The sequence below is a fragment of the Caenorhabditis elegans genome, chromosome III, assembly GCF_000002985.6.
Source record: "Caenorhabditis elegans chromosome III".
NCBI lineage: Eukaryota > Metazoa > Nematoda > Chromadorea > Rhabditida > Rhabditidae > Caenorhabditis > Caenorhabditis elegans.
In genome coordinates, this window is record NC_003281.10 from 322,672 (window position 1) to 343,955 (window position 21,284).

At 30.6% G+C, this 21,284-nt stretch overlaps 1 protein-coding gene across 2 annotated transcripts; it reads right to left on the minus strand.

The window, feature by feature from the left end:
* Positions 1-10,946: 10,946 nt before the first annotated feature.
* On the minus strand, positions 10,947-20,570 carry Y50D7A.8 (PDZ domain-containing protein; the record flags this gene model as incomplete). 2 transcript variants are annotated; one of them, NM_001384003.2, is made up of 8 exons in its annotated part: positions 20,393-20,570; positions 18,763-19,202; positions 17,583-17,959; positions 15,625-15,838; positions 14,041-14,340; positions 13,400-13,565; positions 12,089-12,482; positions 10,947-11,162 (listed from the first exon to the last, which is right to left on the minus strand). In NM_001384003.2, exons 1-8 carry the CDS (start codon positions 20,549-20,551, stop codon positions 11,002-11,004), a joined length of 2,211 nt encoding a protein of 736 aa, NP_001370839.1. In that variant the 5' UTR covers positions 20,552-20,570. The 2 variants fall into 2 exon arrangements, with proteins under 2 accessions (NP_001370839.1, NP_001379297.1); NM_001393252.1 differs by having other exon boundaries at positions 11,002-11,162; positions 18,763-19,204; positions 20,395-20,459.
* Positions 20,571-21,284: the final 714 nt, after the last annotated feature.

The window sequence follows — 21,284 nt, forward strand, 5'->3', positions numbered from 1 at the left end:
TTATTTTTTTTGCCCAAAAAAAAAAGGACAGTCATTAGATGGCTTAAAAAATTTGGGCAAAAATAAAAAGTTGTGTAATTTTGTTGAAAATGGGTAATTCATGTATGCTGCATTTACAAAATCTAGGTTTAACCTATCAAAAATTGCTAAAAAGTGGCAAAAATGACAATTTATGGCAAAAAATCACAATTTTGAAGTTCCCATAAAATGGTTAGTTTTATAGTTAGAGGACTCAAAATTGATTTTCTAAGTCTTAAAAATTGCCCTTTTTCAGAATATTTTGGTGTTGTACAATTTCCAAAAAATTATTTTTTTTGCCCAAAAAAAAAAGGACAGTCATTATTAGTTGGCTTAAAAAAATTTGGGCAAAAATAAAAAGTTGTCTAATTTTGTTGAAAATGGGTAATTCATGTATGCTGCATTTAGAAAATCTAGGTTTAACCCATCAAAAATTGCTAAAAAGTGGCAAAAATGACAATTTATGGCAAAAAATCACAATTTTGAAGTTCCCATAAAATGGTTAGTTTTATAGTTAGAGGACTCAAAATTGATTTTCTAAGTCTTAAAAATTGCCCTTTTTCAGAATATTTTGGTGTTGTACAATTTCCAAAAAATTATTTTTTTTGCCCAAAAAAAAAAGGACAGTCATTAGATGGCTTAAAAAATTTGGGCAAAAATAAAAAGTTGTCTAATTTTGTTGAAAATGGGTAATTCATGTATGCTGCATTTAGAAAATCTAGGTTTAACCCATCAAAAATTGCTAAAAAGTGGCAAAAATGACAATTTATGGCAAAAAATCACAATTTTGATGTTCCCATAAAATGGTTAGTTTTATAGTTAGAGGACTCAAAATTGATTTTCTAAGTCTTAAAAATTGCCCTTTTTCAGAATATATTGGTTTTGTACAATTTCCGAAAAATTATTTTTTTTGCCCAAAAAAAAAAGGACAGTCATTATTAGTTGGCTTAAAAAAATTTGGGCAAAAATAAAAAGTTGTCTAATTTTGTTGAAAATGGGTAATTCATGTATGCTGCATTTAGAAAATCTAGGTTTAACCCATCAAAAATTGCTAAAAAGTGGCAAAAATGACAATTTATGGCAAAAAATCACAATTTTGAAGTTCCCATAAAATGGTTAGTTTTATAGTTAGAGGACTCAAAATTGATTTTCTAAGTCTTAAAAATTGCCCTTTTTCAGAATATTTTGGTGTTGTACAATTTCCAAAAAATTATTTTTTTTGCCCAAAAAAAAAAGGACAGTCATTATTAGTTGGCTTAAAAAAATTTGGGCAAAAATAAAAAGTTGTCTAATTTTGTTGAAAATGGGTAATTCATGTATGCTGCATTTAGAAAATCTAGGTTTAACCCATCAAAAATTGCTAAAAAGTGGCAAAAATGACAATTTATGGCAAAAAATCACAATTTTGAAGTTCCCATAAAATGGTTAGTTTTATAGTTAGAGGACTCAAAATTGATTTTCTAAGTCTTAAAAATTGCCCTTTTTCAGAATATATTGGTTTTGTACAATTTCCGAAAAATTATTTTTTTTGCCCAAAAAAAAAGGACAGTCATTATTAGATGGCTTAAAAAAATTTGGGCAAAAATAAAAAGTTGTCTAATTTTGTTGAAAATGGGTAATTCATGTATGCTGCATTTAGAAAATCTAGGTTTAACCTATCAAAAATTGCTAAAAAGTGGCAAAAATGACAATTTATGGCAAAAAATCACAATTTTGAAGTTCCCATAAAATGGTTAGTTTTATAGTTAGAGGACTCAAAATTGATTTTCTGAGTCTTAAAAATTGCCCTTTTTCAGAATATATTGGTGTTGTACAATTTCCGAAAAATTATTTTTTTTGCCCAAAAAAAAAAGGACAGTCATTAGATGGCTTAAAAAATTTGGGCAAAAATAAAAAGTTGTCTAATTTTGTTGAAAATGGGTAATTCATGTATGCTGCATTTACAAAATATAGGTTTAACCTATCAAAAATTGCTAAAAAGTGGCAAAAATGACAATTTATGGCAAAAAATCACAATTTTGAAGTTCCCATAAAATGGTTAGTTTTATAGTTAGAGGACTCAAAATTGATTTTCTAAGTTTTAAAAATTGCCCTTTTTCAGAATATATTGGTTTTGTACAATTTCCGAAAAATTATTTTTTTTGCCCAAAAAAAAGGACAGTCATTAGATGGCTTAAAAAATTTGGGCAAAAACAAAAAGTTGTCTAATTTTGTTGAAAATGGGTAATTCATGTATGCTGCATTTACAAAATCTAGGTTTAACCTATCAAAAATTGCTAAAAAGTGGCAAAAATGACAATTTATGGCAAAAAATCACAATTTTGAAGTTCCCATAAAATGGTTAGTTTTATAGTTAGAGGACTCAAAATTGATTTTCTAAGTTTTAAAAATTGCCCTTTTTCAGAATATATTGGTTTTGTACAATTTCCAAAAAATTATTTTTTTTGCCCAAAAAAAAAAGGACAGTCATTAGATGGCTTAAAAAAATTTGGGCAAAAATAAAAAGTTGTCTAATTTTGTTGAAAATGGGTAATTCATGTATGCTGCATTTACAAAATCTAGGTTTAACCTATCAAAAATTGCTAAAAAGTGGCAAAAATGACAATTTATGGCAAAAAATCACAATTTTGAAGTTCCCATAAAATGGTTAGTTTTATAGTTAGAGGACTCAAAATTGATTTTCTAAGTCTTAAAAATTGCCCTTTTTCAGAATATATTGGTTTTGTACAATTTCCGAAAAATTATTTTTTTTGCCCAAAAAAAAAAGGACAGTCATTATTAGATGGCTTAAAAAAATTTGGGCAAAAATAAAAAGTTGTCTAATTTTGTTGAAAATGGGTAATTCATGTATGCTGCATTTAGAAAATCTAGGTTTAACCCATCAAAAATTGCTAAAAAGTGGCAAAAATGACAATTTATGGCAAAAAATCACAATTTTGAAGTTCCCATAAAATGGTTAGTTTTATAGTTAGAGGACTCAAAATTGATTTTCTAAGTCTTAAAAATTGCCCTTTTTCAGAATATATTGGTGTTGTACAATTTCCGAAAAATTATTTTTTTTGCCCAAAAAAAAAAGGACAGTCATTAGATGGCTTAAAAAATTTGGGCAAAAATAAAAAGTTGTGTAATTTTGTTGAAAATGGGTAATTCATGTATGCTGCATTTACAAAATCTAGGTTTAACCTATCAAAAATTGCTAAAAAGTGGCAAAAATGACAATTTATGGCAAAAAATCACAATTTTGAAGTTCCCATAAAATGGTTAGTTTTATAGTTAGAGGACTCAAAATTGATTTTCTAAGTCTTAAAAATTGCCCTTTTTCAGAATATATTGGTGTTGTACAATTTCCGAAAAATTATTTTTTTTGCCCAAAAAAAAAAGGACAGTCATTAGATGGCTTAAAAAATTTGGGCAAAAATAAAAAGTTGTCTAATTTTGTTGAAAATGGGTAATTCATGTATGCTGCATTTACAAAATCTAGGTTTAACCTATCAAAAATTGCTAAAAAGTGGCAAAAATGACAATTTATGGCAAAAAATCACAATTTTGAAGTTCCCATAAAATGGTTAGTTTTATAGTTAGAGGACTCAAAATTGATTTTCTAAGTTTTAAAAATTGCCCTTTTTCAGAATATATTGGTTTTGTACAATTTCCGAAAAATTATTTTTTTTGCCCAAAAAAAAGGACAGTCATTAGATGGCTTAAAAAAATTTGGGCAAAAATAAAAAGTTGTCTAATTTTGTTGAAAATGGGTAATTCATGTATGCTGCATTTACAAAATCTAGGTTTAACCTATCAAAAATTGCTAAAAAGTGGCAAAAATGACAATTTATGGCAAAAAATCACAATTTTGAAGTTCCCATAAAATGGTTAGTTTTATAGTTAGAGGACTCAAAATTGATTTTCTAAGTCTTAAAAATTGCCCTTTTTCAGAATATTTTGGTGTTGTACAATTTCCAAAAAATTATTTTTTTTGCCCAAAAAAAAAAGGACAGTCATTAGATGGCTTAAAAAATTTGGGCAAAAACAAAAAGTTGTCTAATTTTGTTGAAAATGGGTAATTCATGTATGCTGCATTTACAAAATCTAGGTTTAACCTATCAAAAATTGCTAAAAAGTGGCAAAAATGACAATTTATGGCAAAAAATCACAATTTTGAAGTTCCCATAAAATGGTTAGTTTTATAGTTAGAGGACTCAAAATTGATTTTCTAAGTTTTAAAAATTGCCCTTTTTCAGAATATATTGGTGTTGTACAATTTCCGAAAAATTATTTTTTTTGCCCAAAAAAAAAAGGACAGTCATTAGATGGCTTAAAAAATTTGGGCAAAAATAAAAAGTTGTCTAATTTTGTTGAAAATGGGTAATTCATGTATGCTGCATTTACAAAATCTAGGTTTAACCTATCAAAAATTGCTAAAAAGTGGCAAAAATGACAATTTATGGCAAAAAATCACAATTTTGAAGTTCCCATAAAATGGTTAGTTTTATAGTTAGAGGACTCAAAATTGATTTTCTAAGTCTTAAAAATTGCCCTTTTTCAGAATATTTTGGTGTTGTACAATTTCCAAAAAATTATTTTTTTTGCCCAAAAAAAAAAGGACAGTCATTAGATGGCTTAAAAAATTTGGGCAAAAATAAAAAGTTGTGTAATTTTGTTGAAAATGGGTAATTCATGTATGCTGCATTTACAAAATCTAGGTTTAACCTATCAAAAATTGCTAAAAAGTGGCAAAAATGACAATTTATGGCAAAAAATCACAATTTTGAAGTTCCCATAAAATGGTTAGTTTTATAGTTAGAGGACTCAAAATTGATTTTCTAAGTCTTAAAAATTGCCCTTTTTCAGAATATTTTGGTGTTGTACAATTTCCAAAAAATTATTTTTTTTGCCCAAAAAAAAAAGGACAGTCATTAGATGGCTTAAAAAATTTGGGCAAAAATAAAAAGTTGTCTAATTTTGTTGAAAATGGGTAATTCATGTATGCTGCATTTACAAAATCTAGGTTTAACCTATCAAAAATTGCTAAAAAGTGGCAAAAATGACAATTTATGGCAAAAAATCACAATTTTGAAGTTCCCATAAAATGGTTAGTTTTATAGTTAGAGGACTCAAAATTGATTTTCTAAGTCTTAAAAATTGCCCTTTTTCAGAATATTTTGGTGTTGTACAATTTCCAAAAAATTATTTTTTTTGCCCAAAAAAAAAAGGACAGTCATTATTAGTTGGCTTAAAAAAATTTGGGCAAAAATAAAAAGTTGTCTAATTTTGTTGAAAATGGGTAATTCATGTATGCTGCATTTAGAAAATCTAGGTTTAACCCATCAAAAATTGCTAAAAAGTGGCAAAAATGACAATTTATGGCAAAAAATCACAATTTTGAAGTTCCCATAAAATGGTTAGTTTTATAGTTAGAGGACTCAAAATTGATTTTCTAAGTCTTAAAAATTGCCCTTTTTCAGAATATATTGGTTTTGTACAATTTCCGAAAAATTATTTTTTTTGCCCAAAAAAAAAAGGACAGTCATTAGTTGGCTTAAAAAAATTTGGGCAAAAATAAAAAGTTGTCTAATTTTGTTGAAAATGGGTAATTCATGTATGCTGCATTTACAAAATCTAGGTTTAACCTATCAAAAATTGCTAAAAAGTGGCAAAAATGACAATTTATGGCAAAAAATCACAATTTTGAAGTTCCCATAAAATGGTTAGTTTTATAGTTAGAGGACTCAAAATTGATTTTCTAAGTCTTAAAAATTGCCCTTTTTCAGAATATTTTGGTGTTGTACAATTTCCAAAAAATTATTTTTTTTGCCCAAAAAAAAAAGGACAGTCATTATTAGTTGGCTTAAAAAAATTTGGGCAAAAATAAAAAGTTGTCTAATTTTCTTGAAAATGGGTAATTCATGTATGCTGCATTTAGAAAATCTAGGTTTAACCCATCAAAAATTGCTAAAAAGTGGCAAAAATGACAATTTATGGCAAAAAATCACAATTTTGAAGTTCCCATAAAATGGTTAGTTTTATAGTTAGAGGACTCAAAATTGATTTTCTAAGTCTTAAAAATTGCCCTTTTTCAGAATATATTGGTGTTGTACAATTTCCAAAAAATTATTTTTTTTGCCCAAAAAAAAAAGGACAGTCATTATTAGTTGGCTTAAAAAAATTTGGGCAAAAATAAAAAGTTGTCTAATTTTCTTGAAAATGGGTAATTCATGTATGCTGCATTTAGAAAATCTAGGTTTAACCCATCAAAAATTGCTAAAAAGTGGCAAAAATGACAATTTATGGCAAAAAATCACAATTTTGAAGTTCCCATAAAATGGTTAGTTTTATAGTTAGAGGACTCAAAATTGATTTTCTAAGTCTTAAAAATTGCCCTTTTTCAGAATATATTGGTTTTGTACAATTTCCAAAAAATTATTTTTTTTGCCCAAAAAAAAAAGGACAGTCATTAGATGGCTTAAAAAAATTTGGGCAAAAATAAAAAGTTGTCTAATTTTCTTGAAAATGGGTAATTCATGTATGCTGCATTTAGAAAATCTAGGTTTAACCCATCAAAAATTGCTAAAAAGTGGCAAAAATGACAATTTATGGCAAAAAATCACAATTTTGATGTTCCCATAAAATGGTTAGTTTTATAGTTAGAGGACTCAAAATTGATTTTCTGAGTCTTAAAAATTGCCCTTTTTCAGAATATATTAGTTTTGTACAATTTCCAAAAAATTATTTTTTTTGCCCAAAAAAAAAAGGACAGTCATTATTAGTTGGCTTAAAAAAATTTGGGCAAAAATAAAAAGTTGTCTAATTTTCTTGAAAATGGGTAATTCATGTATGCTGCATTTAGAAAATCTAGGTTTAACCCATCAAAAATTGCTAAAAAGTGGCAAAAATGACAATTTATGGCAAAAAATCACAATTTTGATGTTCCCATAAAATGGTTAGTTTTATAGTTAGAGGACTCAAAATTGATTTTCTGAGTCTTAAAAATTGCCCTTTTTCAGAATATATTAGTTTTGTACAATTTCCAAAAAATTATTTTTTTTTGCCCAAAAAAAAAAGGACAGTCATTAGATGGCTTAAAAAATTTGGGCAAAAATAAAAAGTTGTCTAATTTTGTTGAAAATGGGTAATTCATGTATGCTGCATTTAGAAAATCTAGGTTTAACCCATCAAAAATTGCTAAAAAGTGGCAAAAATGACAATTTATGGCAAAAAATCACAATTTTGAAGTTCCCATAAAATGGTTAGTTTTATAGTTAGAGGACTCAAAATTGATTTTCTGAGTCTTAAAAATTGCCCTTTTTCAGAATATATTAGTTTTGTACAATTTCCAAAAAATTATTTTTTTTTGCCCAAAAAAAAAAGGACAGTCATTAGATGGCTTAAAAAATTTGGGCAAAAATAAAAAGTTGTCTAATTTTGTTGAAAATGGGTAATTCATGTACGCTGCATTTACAAAATCTAGGTTTAACCTATCAAAAATTGCTAAAAAGTGGCAAAAATGACAATTTATGGCAAAAAATCACAATTTTGAAGTTCCCATAAAATGGTTAGTTTTATAGTTAGAGGACTCAAAATTGATTTTCTAAGTCTTAAAAATTGCCCTTTTTCAGAATATTTTGGTGTTGTACAATTTCCAAAAAATTATTTTTTTTGCCCAAAAAAAAAAGGACAGTCATTATTAGTTGGCTTAAAAAAATTTGGGCAAAAATAAAAAGTTGTCTAATTTTGTTGAAAATGGGTAATTCATGTATGCTGCATTTAGAAAATCTAGGTTTAACCCATCAAAAATTGCTAAAAAGTGGCAAAAATGACAATTTATGGCAAAAAATCACAATTTTGAAGTTCCCATAAAATGGTTAGTTTTATAGTTAGAGGACTCAAAATTGATTTTCTAAGTCTTAAAAGTTGCCCTTTTTCAGAATATATTGGTTTTGTACAATTTCCGAAAAATTATTTTTTTTGCCCAAAAAAAAAAGGACAGTCATTAGATGGCTTAAAAAAATTTGGGCAAAAATAAAAAGTTGTCTAATTTTGTTGAAAATGGGTAATTCATGTATGCTGCATTTACAAAATCTAGGTTTAACCTATCAAAAATTGCTAAAAAGTGGCAAAAATGACAATTTATGGCAAAAAATCACAATTTTGAAGTTCCCATAAAATGGTTAGTTTTATAGTTAGAGGACTCAAAATTGATTTTCTAAGTCTTAAAAATTGCCCTTTTTCAGAATATATTGGTGTTGTACAATTTCCGAAAAATTATTTTTTTTGCCCAAAAAAAAAAAGGACAGTCATTAGATGGCTTAAAAAATTTGGGCAAAAATAAAAAGTTGTCTAATTTTGTTGAAAATGGGTAATTCATGTATGCTGCATTTACAAAATCTAGGTTTAACCTATCAAAAATTGCTAAAAAGTGGCAAAAATGACAATTTATGGCAAAAAATCACAATTTTGAAGTTCCCATAAAATGGTTAGTTTTATAGTTAGAGGACTCAAAATTGATTTTCTAAGTCTTAAAAATTGCCCTTTTTCAGAATATTTTGGTGTTGTACAATTTCCAAAAAATTATTTTTTTTGCCCAAAAAAAAAAGGACAGTCATTAGATGGCTTAAAAAATTTGGGCAAAAATAAAAAGTTGTCTAATTTTGTTGAAAATGGGTAATTCATGTATGCTGCATTTACAAAATCTAGGTTTAACCTATCAAAAATTGCTAAAAAGTGGCAAAAATGACAATTTATGGCAAAAAATCACAATTTTGAAGTTCCCATAAAATGGTTAGTTTTATAGTTAGAGGACTCAAAATTGATTTTCTAAGTCTTAAAAATTGCCCTTTTTCAGAATATTTTGGTGTTGTACAATTTCCAAAAAATTATTTTTTTTGCCCAAAAAAAAAAGGACAGTCATTATTAGTTGGCTTAAAAAAATTTGGGCAAAAATAAAAAGTTGTCTAATTTTCTTGAAAATGGGTAATTCATGTATGCTGCATTTAGAAAATCTAGGTTTAACCCATCAAAAATTGCTAAAAAGTGGCAAAAATGACAATTTATGGCAAAAAATCACAATTTTGAAGTTCCCATAAAATGGTTAGTTTTATAGTTAGAGGACTCAAAATTGATTTTCTAAGTCTTAAAAATTGCCCTTTTTCAGAATATTTTGGTGTTGTACAATTTCCAAAAAATTATTTTTTTTGCCCAAAAAAAAAAGGACAGTCATTAGATGGCTTAAAAAATTTGGGCAAAAACAAAAAGTTGTCTAATTTTGTTGAAAATGGGTAATTCATGTATGCTGCATTTACAAAATCTAGGTTTAACCTATCAAAAATTGCTAAAAAGTGGCAAAAATGACAATTTATGGCAAAAAATCACAATTTTGAAGTTCCCATAAAATGGTTAGTTTTATAGTTAGAGGACTCAAAATTGATTTTCTAAGTTTTAAAAATTGCCCTTTTTCAGAATATATTGGTTTTGTACAATTTCCAAAAAATTATTTTTTTTGCCCAAAAAAAAAAGGACAGTCATTAGATGGCTTAAAAAATTTGAGCAAAAATAAAAAGTTGTCTAATTTTGTTGAAAATGGGTAATTCATGTATGCTGCATTTAGAAAATCTAGGTTTAACCCATCAAAAATTGCTAAAAAGTGGCAAAAATGGCAATTTATGGCAAAAAATCACAATTTTGATGTTCCCATAAAATGGTTAGTTTTATAGTTAGAGGACTCAAAATTGATTTTCTAAGTCTTAAAAATTGCCCTTTTTCAGAATATATTGGTGTTGTACAATTTCCAAAAAATTATTTTTTTTGCCCAAAAAAAAAAGGACAGTCATTATTAGTTGGCTTAAAAAAATTTGGGCAAAAATAAAAAGTTGTCTAATTTTGTTGAAAATGGGTAATTCATGTATGCTGCATTTACAAAATCTAGGTTTAACCTATCAAAAATTGCTAAAAAGTGGCAAAAATGACAATTTATGGCAAAAAATCACAATTTTGAAGTTCCCATAAAATGGTTAGTTTTATAGTTAGAGGACTCAAAATTGATTTTCTAAGTCTTAAAAATTGCCCTTTTTCAGAATATATTGGTGTTGTACAATTTCCGAAAAATTATTTTTTTTGCCCAAAAAAAAAAAGGACAGTCATTAGATGGCTTAAAAAATTTGGGCAAAAATAAAAAGTTGTCTAATTTTGTTGAAAATTGCCCTTTTTCAGAATATATTAGTTTTGTACAATTTCCAAAAAATTATTTTTTTTTGCCCAAAAAAAAAAGGACAGTCATTAGATGGCTTAAAAAATTTGGGCAAAAATAAAAAGTTGTCTAATTTTGTTGAAAATGGGTAATTCATGTATGCTGCATTTAGAAAATCTAGGTTTAACCCATCAAAAATTGCTAAAAAGTGGCAAAAATGACAATTTATGGCAAAAAATCACAATTTTGAAATTCCCATAAAATGGCTAGTTTTATAGTTAGAGGACTTTATTGTGATTTTTCATTTTGTGATTTTTTGCCATAAATTGTCATTTTTGCCACTTTTTAATAATTTTTGACGGGTTAAACCTAGATTTTCTAAATGCAGCATACATGAATTACCCGTTTTCAACTAAATCAGGCAACTTTTTCTTTTGCCTAATTTTTTTTACTGTCCTTTTTTTGGGTCAAAATCATTCACGCGAAGTCCAAGTTCTGCTTTCCTTTCCGGACCCCCCCCCCCCCAAAATGGGTGTAGGCCTAACAGAAAATTACAACAAATTTTTTTTTTCAAATTTCGACAATATTTATACAATCACAGGTTATTTCTTTTTAAAAATTAGAAAATTAAAAAAAAATTCAGAGATCTTTTCTATCAAATTTGTGTGTGGGTGAGAATCTGTGGGATGTGGGGAAATGGGGAAATTTAAAGAATATATATATATATATATATATATATATATATATATATATACATATATATGTGCAAATAGAAAATTATACAAAAAAAAATGGGGAAAAATCTATTCGGGAGCATACGGGTCATGAAATACTCCATAGAAGAAGCTTGACGCGTCATCAGGATCTATGACGTCACCAGGTGATGACGTAGATGGTTCTTCGAGTGGTGATTGTGATAGTTCTGGGTCTGTTGGAGGAGCTGGAGGCAGTGAAGTTTCGGATTCTGGAAACAATTTTTAAAATTTGAATTAATTTTTATTTAAATTGCATTGCATTTAATAATTTAAAAACATTTATTAAGTCCCGCCCCTTTCTTGTCACCTTTTTACAAATTTAGGACTTTGCCATTTTTAAACGTTAATTTCTAGCAGAAAATGTCAGAATTCTACGCTTTTCAGCGCAAAAAGGCCCGAAATTTGTTTTTTTTCAACAAAAAAATATTCCGAATTTTTTTTTGTTAGATTGGAGCATTTATAAAATTTTGGATATTTTTATAAATATTTAGCATACCTAACTTTGGTCTGCTAAATAATTAGCATACCCAACTTTGGTCTGCTAAATTTTTAGCAGACCCAACATTGGTCTGCTATATATTTAGCAGACCCAACATTGGTCTGCTAAATATTTAGCATACCCAACTGTGGTCGGCTAAATATTTAGCATACCCAATTTTGGTCTGCTAAATAATTAGCATACCCAACTTTGGTCTGCTAAATAATTAGCACACCCAACTTTGGTATGCTAAATATTTAGCAGACCCAATTTTGGTCTGCTAAATAATTAGCATACCCAACTTTGGTCTGCTAAATAATTAGCATACCCAACTTTGGTATGCTAAATATTTAGCAGACCCAATTTTGGTCTGCTAATTATTTAGCAGACCCAATTTTGGTCTGCTAAATTTTTAGCATACCCAACTTTGGTCTGCTAAATATTTAGCAGACCAAAGATGGGTCTGCTAAATATTTAGTATACCCAACTGTGGTCTGCTAAATATTTAGCATACCCAACTGTGGTCTGCTAATTATTTAGCAGACCCAATTTTGGTCTGCTAAATATTTAGCAGACCCATTTGGCCTGTATTATTGCTCTGCGATCGCGCTCCTCTGACAACATGAATACTGAAATGAGGCCTTGGCATTTCCATACCCTTTTTGCCCCGTTTATGTGCATCCCTAGCTGCATTAAATCTCCGTTTCTCCTCATCAGTCATTCGTCGATACTTGCTTCTCGCCTGTTCAGCTTTTCGTGCTCTTCTTTGTTGAGCATCTCGAATCGCCGCCGCAATCGATTCCTCAATTTCATCCATCGGCGTTGTTTCAGCAATTTTCAGAAGTTCATCGTCTCGGGCACGGGCTTTTCGGAGCATCAGGGCCCGTCGAGCATTCTGTTCTCGACGCTTCTCCTCTGACATTCGATGATATCGGGCTCTTGCTCGCTCGGCTCGCCGTGCTTTCAGACATTTTAGCTTTATTTCGTCTTGGGTTAGAGCTTCTTCACCAATATCATCATAATCCATGTCTTCTGCAGTGGGATGGTGGTGCTGGAAATTCGATTTTTTTATTACACGAACATAAAATTCTGTGATTGCGTATTACGTATTGCGCATCATATTTGACGCGCAAAATATCTCGTAGCGAAAACTATAGTAATTCTATAAATGACTACTGTAGCGCTTGTGTCGATTTACGGGATTTCGATTTTCGCAATGAATTTATTATCGAAAACTGACAGCGATATTTCTTTTTTGTTTCATAATTTTAATATTTTATCGATAAAAATGATTTTATTCTCTCATCTCAAAAATCGACGACCCGTAAATCGACACAAGCACTACAGTAATCATTCAAAGAATTACTGTAGTTTTCGCTACGAGATATTTATTTTGTGCGTCAAATATGTTTTTTTCTGTGTTTTATATTCCCATAATATGAGGTCTTCGAAAAAAAAATCTTCAAATTTAAATTATTTTCCGTTCTTGAAAGGTATTTAGAAAATCCTTAAAAAATTACATTTTTTTTCGATTTTTATTTCTAGAAAACAGCAAAAACTTTGATAAAATCGTTTTTTTTCTGGTTTTTTTCGAGAAAATTTTGAAAAACTTTTTTCTTCGATATTTCAAGGTTTTTAATGAAAGAAAATCGTAAAATTACACATCTTTTCGGAAATTTAAATTTCTTTTAATCGTAAAAGTGAGGAAAAATTGCTTATTATCAAATTTGATTTTAAAAAAATTAATTTTCGGTCATTTATTAATTTTTTTTTGTATAAATTATAAAAATAAAAATCAACATATTTCTTGATAAATCTCAAATTTTCTCGTTTTTTTTTCTTAAAACTAAGCATACGCCTAAGCCTTTTACCTGGAAACACTGAAAAACAGTTCGTTTTGAAATTATTTTTTTTTTAGAATATCTGCCTATAGGCACACGAGTAGGCACGGCAGGCAGGCACAATTACCGTATAATGCGGTGGAATTGATGACGTGGAGGATCCAACATGCCAATCCTGAGTGACTGCTTCAACTATTTGAGGTGGTGGTGGTGGGGGTGGTTGTACGAGACGGGGTATTTTGGAAGTTTCAACGCGTTCCGTTATGAGCACTGTTTGGCCATGGGATACATTTCTGAAATTAAAAAGTTAATTCTAAAAATTCTTACCAATGGCATTTTAGAAACAAAAAAAGAACGCTAAATTTTGAATTTCAAAAATCCGAAAAAATTTAAAAAAAAAAGATGTTTCGAAATTGTCATTAAGTATCTAAATTTTCCCAAACTTTTTGAATAAATGTTTTTTCTGTTGTTCTGTGTTTTCAAAATCGGAATTTAAATTTTTTAAAATAAATCTAATTCAAGTTTTTCTTATGTTAAGCAGTTAAATATTTTTCTTTTGAATTTTTTTTACAGAAAATTTTAAATTTTCATCAGTAACTGGAAAACCCTGAAAAGTTCTTATTTTTTTAAGAAATTTCATTGATACTCTCTAAAAACAATTTAGATTTTTCCGATGTCTTTTCTTTCCAGAAACACTACAAATTCTAGAAAAATTGCATTGTTCAGCAATTTTAATACATTTTTCACTAAAAATTCCTCAAAACTAACAATAAATCCTGAATACAAGTAATTCTCTGCCCATCAACCGTCCGAATCTCGACAGCTCTCCCATTAACATCCATTCCACTTCTAACAATATCATGTAGGGTCTGCTCGTCAATTACTCGGCTCGGCGGAACCGGTTCAGTTGTGGATGATGTTGATGGTTGTTGTGGTGGGGGTAGAGATGATGAAGATGGTTCATTTATTGTTGATAGGTTATTATATGGATCATCTGTTGTCATTTGTTGTGTCATATCGTACTGTATTCCGCCGACGATTGCGTTATGTGGTATATGATGATGGTTTCTGTAATTTTCTTGGACTAAGTTAGAGAAAATATTTGAAAAAAATTAGGAAAATAGTTCACTTTTTTAAAACTTACTATGCTAAATATTTAGCAGACCAAAAATAGGTATGCTAAATATTTAGCAGACCAAAAATAGGTATGCTAAATATTTAGCAGACCAAAAATAGGTATGCTAAATATGTAGCAGACCAAAAATAGGTATGCTAAATATGTAGCAGACCCAAAGTATGTATGCTAAATATTTAGCAGACCCAAAGTAGGTATGCTAAATATTTAGCAGACCAAAAGTGGGTATGCTAAATATTTAGCAGACCAAAAATAGGTATGCTAAATGTTTAGCAGACCAAAAGTGGGTATGCTAAATATTTAGCAGACCAAAAATAGGTATGCTAAATGTTTAGCAGACCAAAAGTGGGTATGCTAAATATTTAACAGACCAAAGGTGGGTATGCTAAATATTTAGCAGACCAAAAGTGGGTATGCTAAATATTTAACAGACCAAAAATAGGTATGCTAAATGTTTAGCAGACCAAAGGTGGGTATGCTAAATATTTAGCAGACCAAAGTTGGGTTTGCTAGATATTTAGCAGACCAAAGATAGGTATGCTAGATATTTAGCAGACCAAAGTTGGGTATGCTAAATATTCAGCAGACCCATGGATAAAATATTTAGCAGACCAACAATCTTAGGTGTCTGTTTTCTGCAAAAAGACTTTTAAAAATTAATTTTTAGACTGGAAAAGAACGATTCTAACCAAATTTCGAAAAAAAAAACTTCTTTTGCTGGATTTTGAAGTGCAAACCGAAATTTTCCATCGGAAAAAGCACATTAAAAAGCCACGTGGCTGGCCAACATGAGTATAATCATGACCTAGGCTTTCCTCCGTCTCCAAAAACTTCTCAAAGCGAATAGTTTCTCGTGATAAATGGCAAATTTCTTACCAATAATTGAATGAAAAATTGTATCGATTTGTGTGAGTGTGTGAGTGGAGCAAGAACAAAGGTATAGATTATACTCATTTTGATGATCCCGCCGCCGTCGAGCTGAATAGTACAGAAATGTTAAAATTTTGACGGTTAGGTGTGGTGTGAACGGGCGGTGGCTTGATCTCTGCAGAGCGAAAATTCCATTTAAATTTGCGGAGAAAATCGCGGAAAATAGGTTTTTTTTTCTGAATTCGAACGATTTTTCCGGCGAATTGTAGAGGAAATTTTCGAGCGCTCTGCAGAGATCAAACTTGATAATAAAATAGTTGTTTTGTTTAAAATTATATTGTGCTCACTTCTGAATGGTGGCATTGGCTTTTTTGGTTCGCCGGAGCACATCGTTCTCCATCCGCGTGAATATACCGAGTTCGTTTGGTGGATGAGCCACCTGATTTATCACGTCAAGCATGTGCTCCTGGCATATTTCGTTGTTCGGTGCCTCCATGACTTCGGCGGCAGCCGGATGATGGAGTTGGTGATGGGGAACGATTGTGTTGGAGGAGGATATGTCTGAAAAAGTGATTTATTTTTTGAAGTTGTGAAATTTTGTGAAAATTAATATTACGATTACCGTATTTCTTCTATTAATATGGCTGCAATACTATTAGGGAGTGCAATACTAATAGGGAGTGCAATACTAATTTTCAGAACATTTTTCTGTGTTGGGGCTTACTAGTATTTACTCGAAAAAACTCCAACTTTAATTTGGAAATATAGAAAATTTGATTGAAATTGCAACAAAAAGGTACAATAACTTCAATCGCATAAAAATTTTCTCATAAATTGTTGCAAAATATTCAAAAAATGTTATTAAATTCTTAAAATTAGTAAGGAGGGTTTGCACCAAAAAAAAGTAGGTGCAAGACTATTAGGGAGTGCAACACTAATAGGGAGTGCAATACTAATTTTCGAAAGGTCTTTAAAGGGCAATACTAATAGGGAGTGCAAGTCTAATAGGGAGGCCATACTAATAGAAGATATACGGTAAATAAAAACTAGGTCATCAACTTTTTTTATACGGTCACGTAGAATCAAATTTTGTTCTTTACAAACGAAAATAATGTTTTATGGAAAATAAAACTTTCCCGTTCGGTTCGAAATTAATTAGGTTATTTATGTGATGTTGAAAAATGCAAACATGTACCGTATTTCTTCTATTAATATGGCCTCCCTATTAGACTTGCACTCCCTATTAGTATTGCACCTTGAACACCCTCCGAAAATTAGTGTTGCACTCCCTAATAGTCTTGCGTCTACTTTTTTTTTTGGTGCAAAATCACCTCACTAATTTTGAGATTTTAACAACATTTTTTGCCTACTGTGCAACAATTTTTGGAAAAATTTCTATGAAATTGAAGTTATTACACCTTTTTGTTGCAATTACAATCAAATTTTCTGAATTTTCACACAAGGTTCGAGTTTTTTCAGAAAAAAATAGTAAGCTCAAAGTCAGAAAAATGTTCTGAAAATTAGTATTGCACTCCCTAATAGTCTTGCACTTCCTATTAGTATTGCAAGCGGGAAGACCATCGAAAAATAGTATTGCAGCCATACTAATAGAAGAAATACGGTATTTTAATACATTTCCCCCCTATTCATGCATGTCGAAGAATGTAATAATTTTCTGCATTTTTCGACGCCAGCCACCACCCCGCTTTACATGCTGAACAAGGGTGTCGGTTTTTCGATTTTTTCAGAAAATCGAAAAATGAGAATTTTTCGAATTTTGAAAAATCAAAAAATTTTCGTTTTTCGACTTTTTGAAAATCGAAAAATCGAAAAATTTCGATTTTTCAAAAATTAGCCTAATATGTTGGCCATTATTTTTTTAATAAGAAGTTTTAATGTTTTTTCGTATCAATATAAACAAAATTAGATAAAAAATCATACTTTATGGTTAATTTTCTGAACATTTTTTTTTTTCGATTTTTCGATTTTCCATTTCTCTGCAGAGAATCGAAAAAACGAAAATTTTCGTTTTTCGATTTTGCGCGAAAAACATCGAAAAATGACACCCTTGATGCTGAAGACAAAAGATGCAGTCAAATGTGTCCCCGCAGGAAGGTTCTCTCTGCATCTTTCGTCTTCAGCATGTAAAGTGGGGTGACGGGCGAAATCGAATAATGCGAAAAAATGATTGCATTTTTCTACGAAAAGAATTAGATTCAATTGTTTGTAATTTTTTTTTCTTCGTAAATTAAATTTGCAGTCGTTTTAAACAAATTCAGCGTTAAAAACTAAATGAAGCCCGCACCTTCAAGCAGCTTAACCTCTTGCTGCTCATCCAAAAAATCCGTCCCACTACTATCCATTAAATGCTCTTCATTATCCCCATAATGCTCCATATCATCCGGCTTCTCCTCTTCCTCTTTCCGCGTTTTCTTTGCCGCCGCCCGTTTCATATTATACGACTTCCGCTCATCAGGCGTCATTCTCTGATATCTCAGTCTCGCGGATTCGGCTTTCCGCGCGTTTCGTATCATTATTTGCTGCGCTTTTTCCAGGGCCTCCTGTGAAATCCGGCCGGCCGGTGTGGAGAGTAGAAGCTCTTCTTCGTGACGTCGTCGCCGGAATGCTTCGGTTCTTCGATGGTTATAGTCGCGTTTTTGTTCGGGCGTCATTCGGTGGTATCTGGAATTTTGACTAGCTTAAAATATAGAATTTTAGATGAAAAATAGAAAATTCATATTGAACTTTGCAATAGATCGGTATGCTAAATAATTAGCAGACCCAAGGTTGGTCTGCTAAATATTTAGCAGACCCAAAGTAGGTATGCTAAATATTTAGCAGACCAAAAATAGGTATGCTAAATATTTAGCAGACCAAAAATAGGTATGCTAAATATTTAGCAGACCAAAAATAGGTATGCTAAATATTTAGCAGACCAAAAATAGGTATGCTAAATATTTAGCAGACCAAAAATAGGTATGCTAAATATTTAGCAGACCCAAAGTAGGTATGCTAAATATTTAGCAGACCAAAGTTGGGTTTGCTAGATATTTAGCAGACCAAAAATAGGTATGCTAAATGTTTAGCAGACCAAAGGTGGGTATGCTAAATATTTAGCAGACCAAAGTTGGGTTTGCTAGATATTTAGCAGACCCAAGGTAGGTATGCTAAATATTTAGCAGACCAAAGTTGGGTTTGCTAGATATTTAGCAGACCAAAAATAGGTATGCTAAATATTTAGCAGACCAAAAATAGGTATGCTAAATATTTAGCAGACCCAAAGTAGGTATGCTAAATATTTAGCAGACCCAAAGTAGGTATGCTAAATATTTAGCAGACCAAAAATAGGTATGCTAAATATTTAGCAGACCCAATGTTGGTAAGCTAAATATTTAGCAGACCCAATGTTGGTATGCTAAATATTTAGCAGACCAAAGGTGGGGATGCTAAATATTTAGCAGACCCAAAATTAATATCTCCCTTACCGCTGCCTCGCGGCTTCTGCCTTCTTCGCATTCGCCTGCTTCATCTGTGTCCGTACCCCCTCCACATCATTCGTTCCATGCTCTGGATCCACGCCGAGTTGTTTCAGACGCCGTCGATGATTATAGACCCTCCGCTCATTTTCCGTCATCCGTTGATATCGAGACCTCGCCGCGGCCGCCCGTTTCTGTTTCGAACGTTCTTCTCGATATTTGTCGGCCATTTCGATTTGTTCCATATGAATCTGATCCTGAATATCTTGCATATCATCAGTTTCCTTCATCAGGGTCTCCAAGTCTTCCTCGGCCTGCGATTTTGAAGAATGAAGAGAATTTAGAAGGTTTTGTGGTTTTGAAGGTTCTGCAGTGTTCATAAAAGCATCTCCAAAGTAGGAATCCATAAAGGCATTCATTTGATCGGCTTGTACAATGCAGGGAAGAGTCTGAAAATTTGAAAATTCATATGGTGGTCGTAAAAATCGCTTTTTAAATGAAAATTTATGCTTTGTAAATTTTCTCTGAATTGATTCGTTCTAGTACAAATTAAATTAAATTCTACCCAAATTTTATTTTAACACTAAAAATTAATAAATTATACAAAAATTGAAAGAATTCTGCGGAGAAAATCAAGAAATTCTCGAGAAATGAATTTTAAATTGTGGTGAATTGAACTTGGGTCTGCTAGATATTTAGCAGACCCAATTTCGATTTTTTTTGATTTTAACCGAAATTTCACAAAAATTTCCAACAAAATACGGTCTTGAGGCGATGAATCGTATTTTTGATCCAAAAATTGAAAGATGCATCGTTTTTGTAAAATTGATACTTTTTTTTTGATTAAAAAACATTTTTCACTAATAATTCTGGACAAATTTATGAGCACCTCGGTTTTTAAAAGTTAAAAAATTTAAATCCCAAAAGTTCCAGAAGCCGCATTTTTCAGGCTGTCTCAGTTTGATCTACAAAAAATGCGGGAATATTTTTTCAGAAAAGTTGTGACGTCAGCATGCTTTAAACCATGCGAATACAGATGAGATGTCTGCGTCTTAACTTCCCGCTTTTTTTAAAGATCAAACCGAAATATGGCATTCTGACCCAACGTGTTTTTTTCAGATAACGTTGGGATTTTGATGGTAAAAACTGAAAAATCTGAAAATTCGAGGTTTTTTGGAGGAAAAAAAATCTAAGCGTCATGTTTAGCCTAGAAATATAATTCGCACACCAAAAATAAAATTTTTTATTGAATTTTTGACATAAAAATCGGAAATTTCAATTTTTTTTGTAAAAAATGGAAACTTATCGATCATCGGTATTTCTGTAAGGTTTTATTTTATTTATAAAAAAATGATGACTTCTATACCATTTTACAGCTAAATTGAAGAAAATTTATTTTTTTTCCAAACAAAAACAATTTTTTTTGTTGCATTTTTGATAGAAAAGCAAAAAAATTTTCTTGTAAAAAATTCAAATTTATCAATTTTCGGACTTTCTGTGAGAAACTAAATTTAAAAATATAATATGATGGTTTTTATAAAAGTCTAGAGCTAAATTAAAGAAAATTTCTAGATTTAATACAAAAAAAAAATTTTTTGAGGATTTTAGTGAGAATTTTTATTTCAAAATTTCTCCTCACATTCGCCGCGCCGGGAATCGTCGGTCCACCAGTGCCAGGTATCATTTTCTGACTGTAAACTTCTGGATAGACCGCAGACGACGTGGAAGGTTCTGCAACCTCCGATGATGACGTGGATTGATGGTAGTATGGATCATCATCGTCGTCATCGTGATTCATATCATCCACACGTGGATTTCTGAGGATAAAATAATTAATTAAAAATTAATTTTTAAAACAAATATTCAAGAAAATTCGAAAAACAAAAAGCCAAAAAAAATATAACATTAAAATATATTTATAGGACTGCTGAATATCTAGGCAAAGCCAAAATTCAATTCAGAGAGCAAATCTCCACGTCATCAGGTGCTCAATGCCTACTCACACATATACACGAACAGGTGATCAAGAGAGAGAGAGAAAAATTTAATCCGCTCACTGATTTCCTGTTTTCTATGGAATTTTCAATTTGGTGCAGCTTTGGCGGGGAAAGGAGAGGCATGAAATATTGACTTTTTATGTGTAAAGTTTTGAGATTTTATGCTCAAATAGAGCTAAACTCTCAAAAAAAGTGATTTTTCAGTTGGAAAATTGCATTAAAAACTAATTTTTAAACATTTTTTGGCCTAGGAGACTTAAAAATCTGAAAAATTCATTTGAAAATCCATATTCACCATTATTTCGGCTGAAAAATATATATTACAGCGAACGCCTTGAGCTTGGAAAAATATCGGAAAATGCACGTTATCAATGGAGCGCGCTTGCCCACTGCCACTTTTTTATGGATTTTCCCCAGTTGTCATGAGAATTTTCATATTTTCGGGGTATTTGATAAACAAAATACGTATTTTCTGAAAATAAAAGCTAATTATAAACTCTCGAGAGACCCCGAGTGTAAGGTGCAATTATCGGG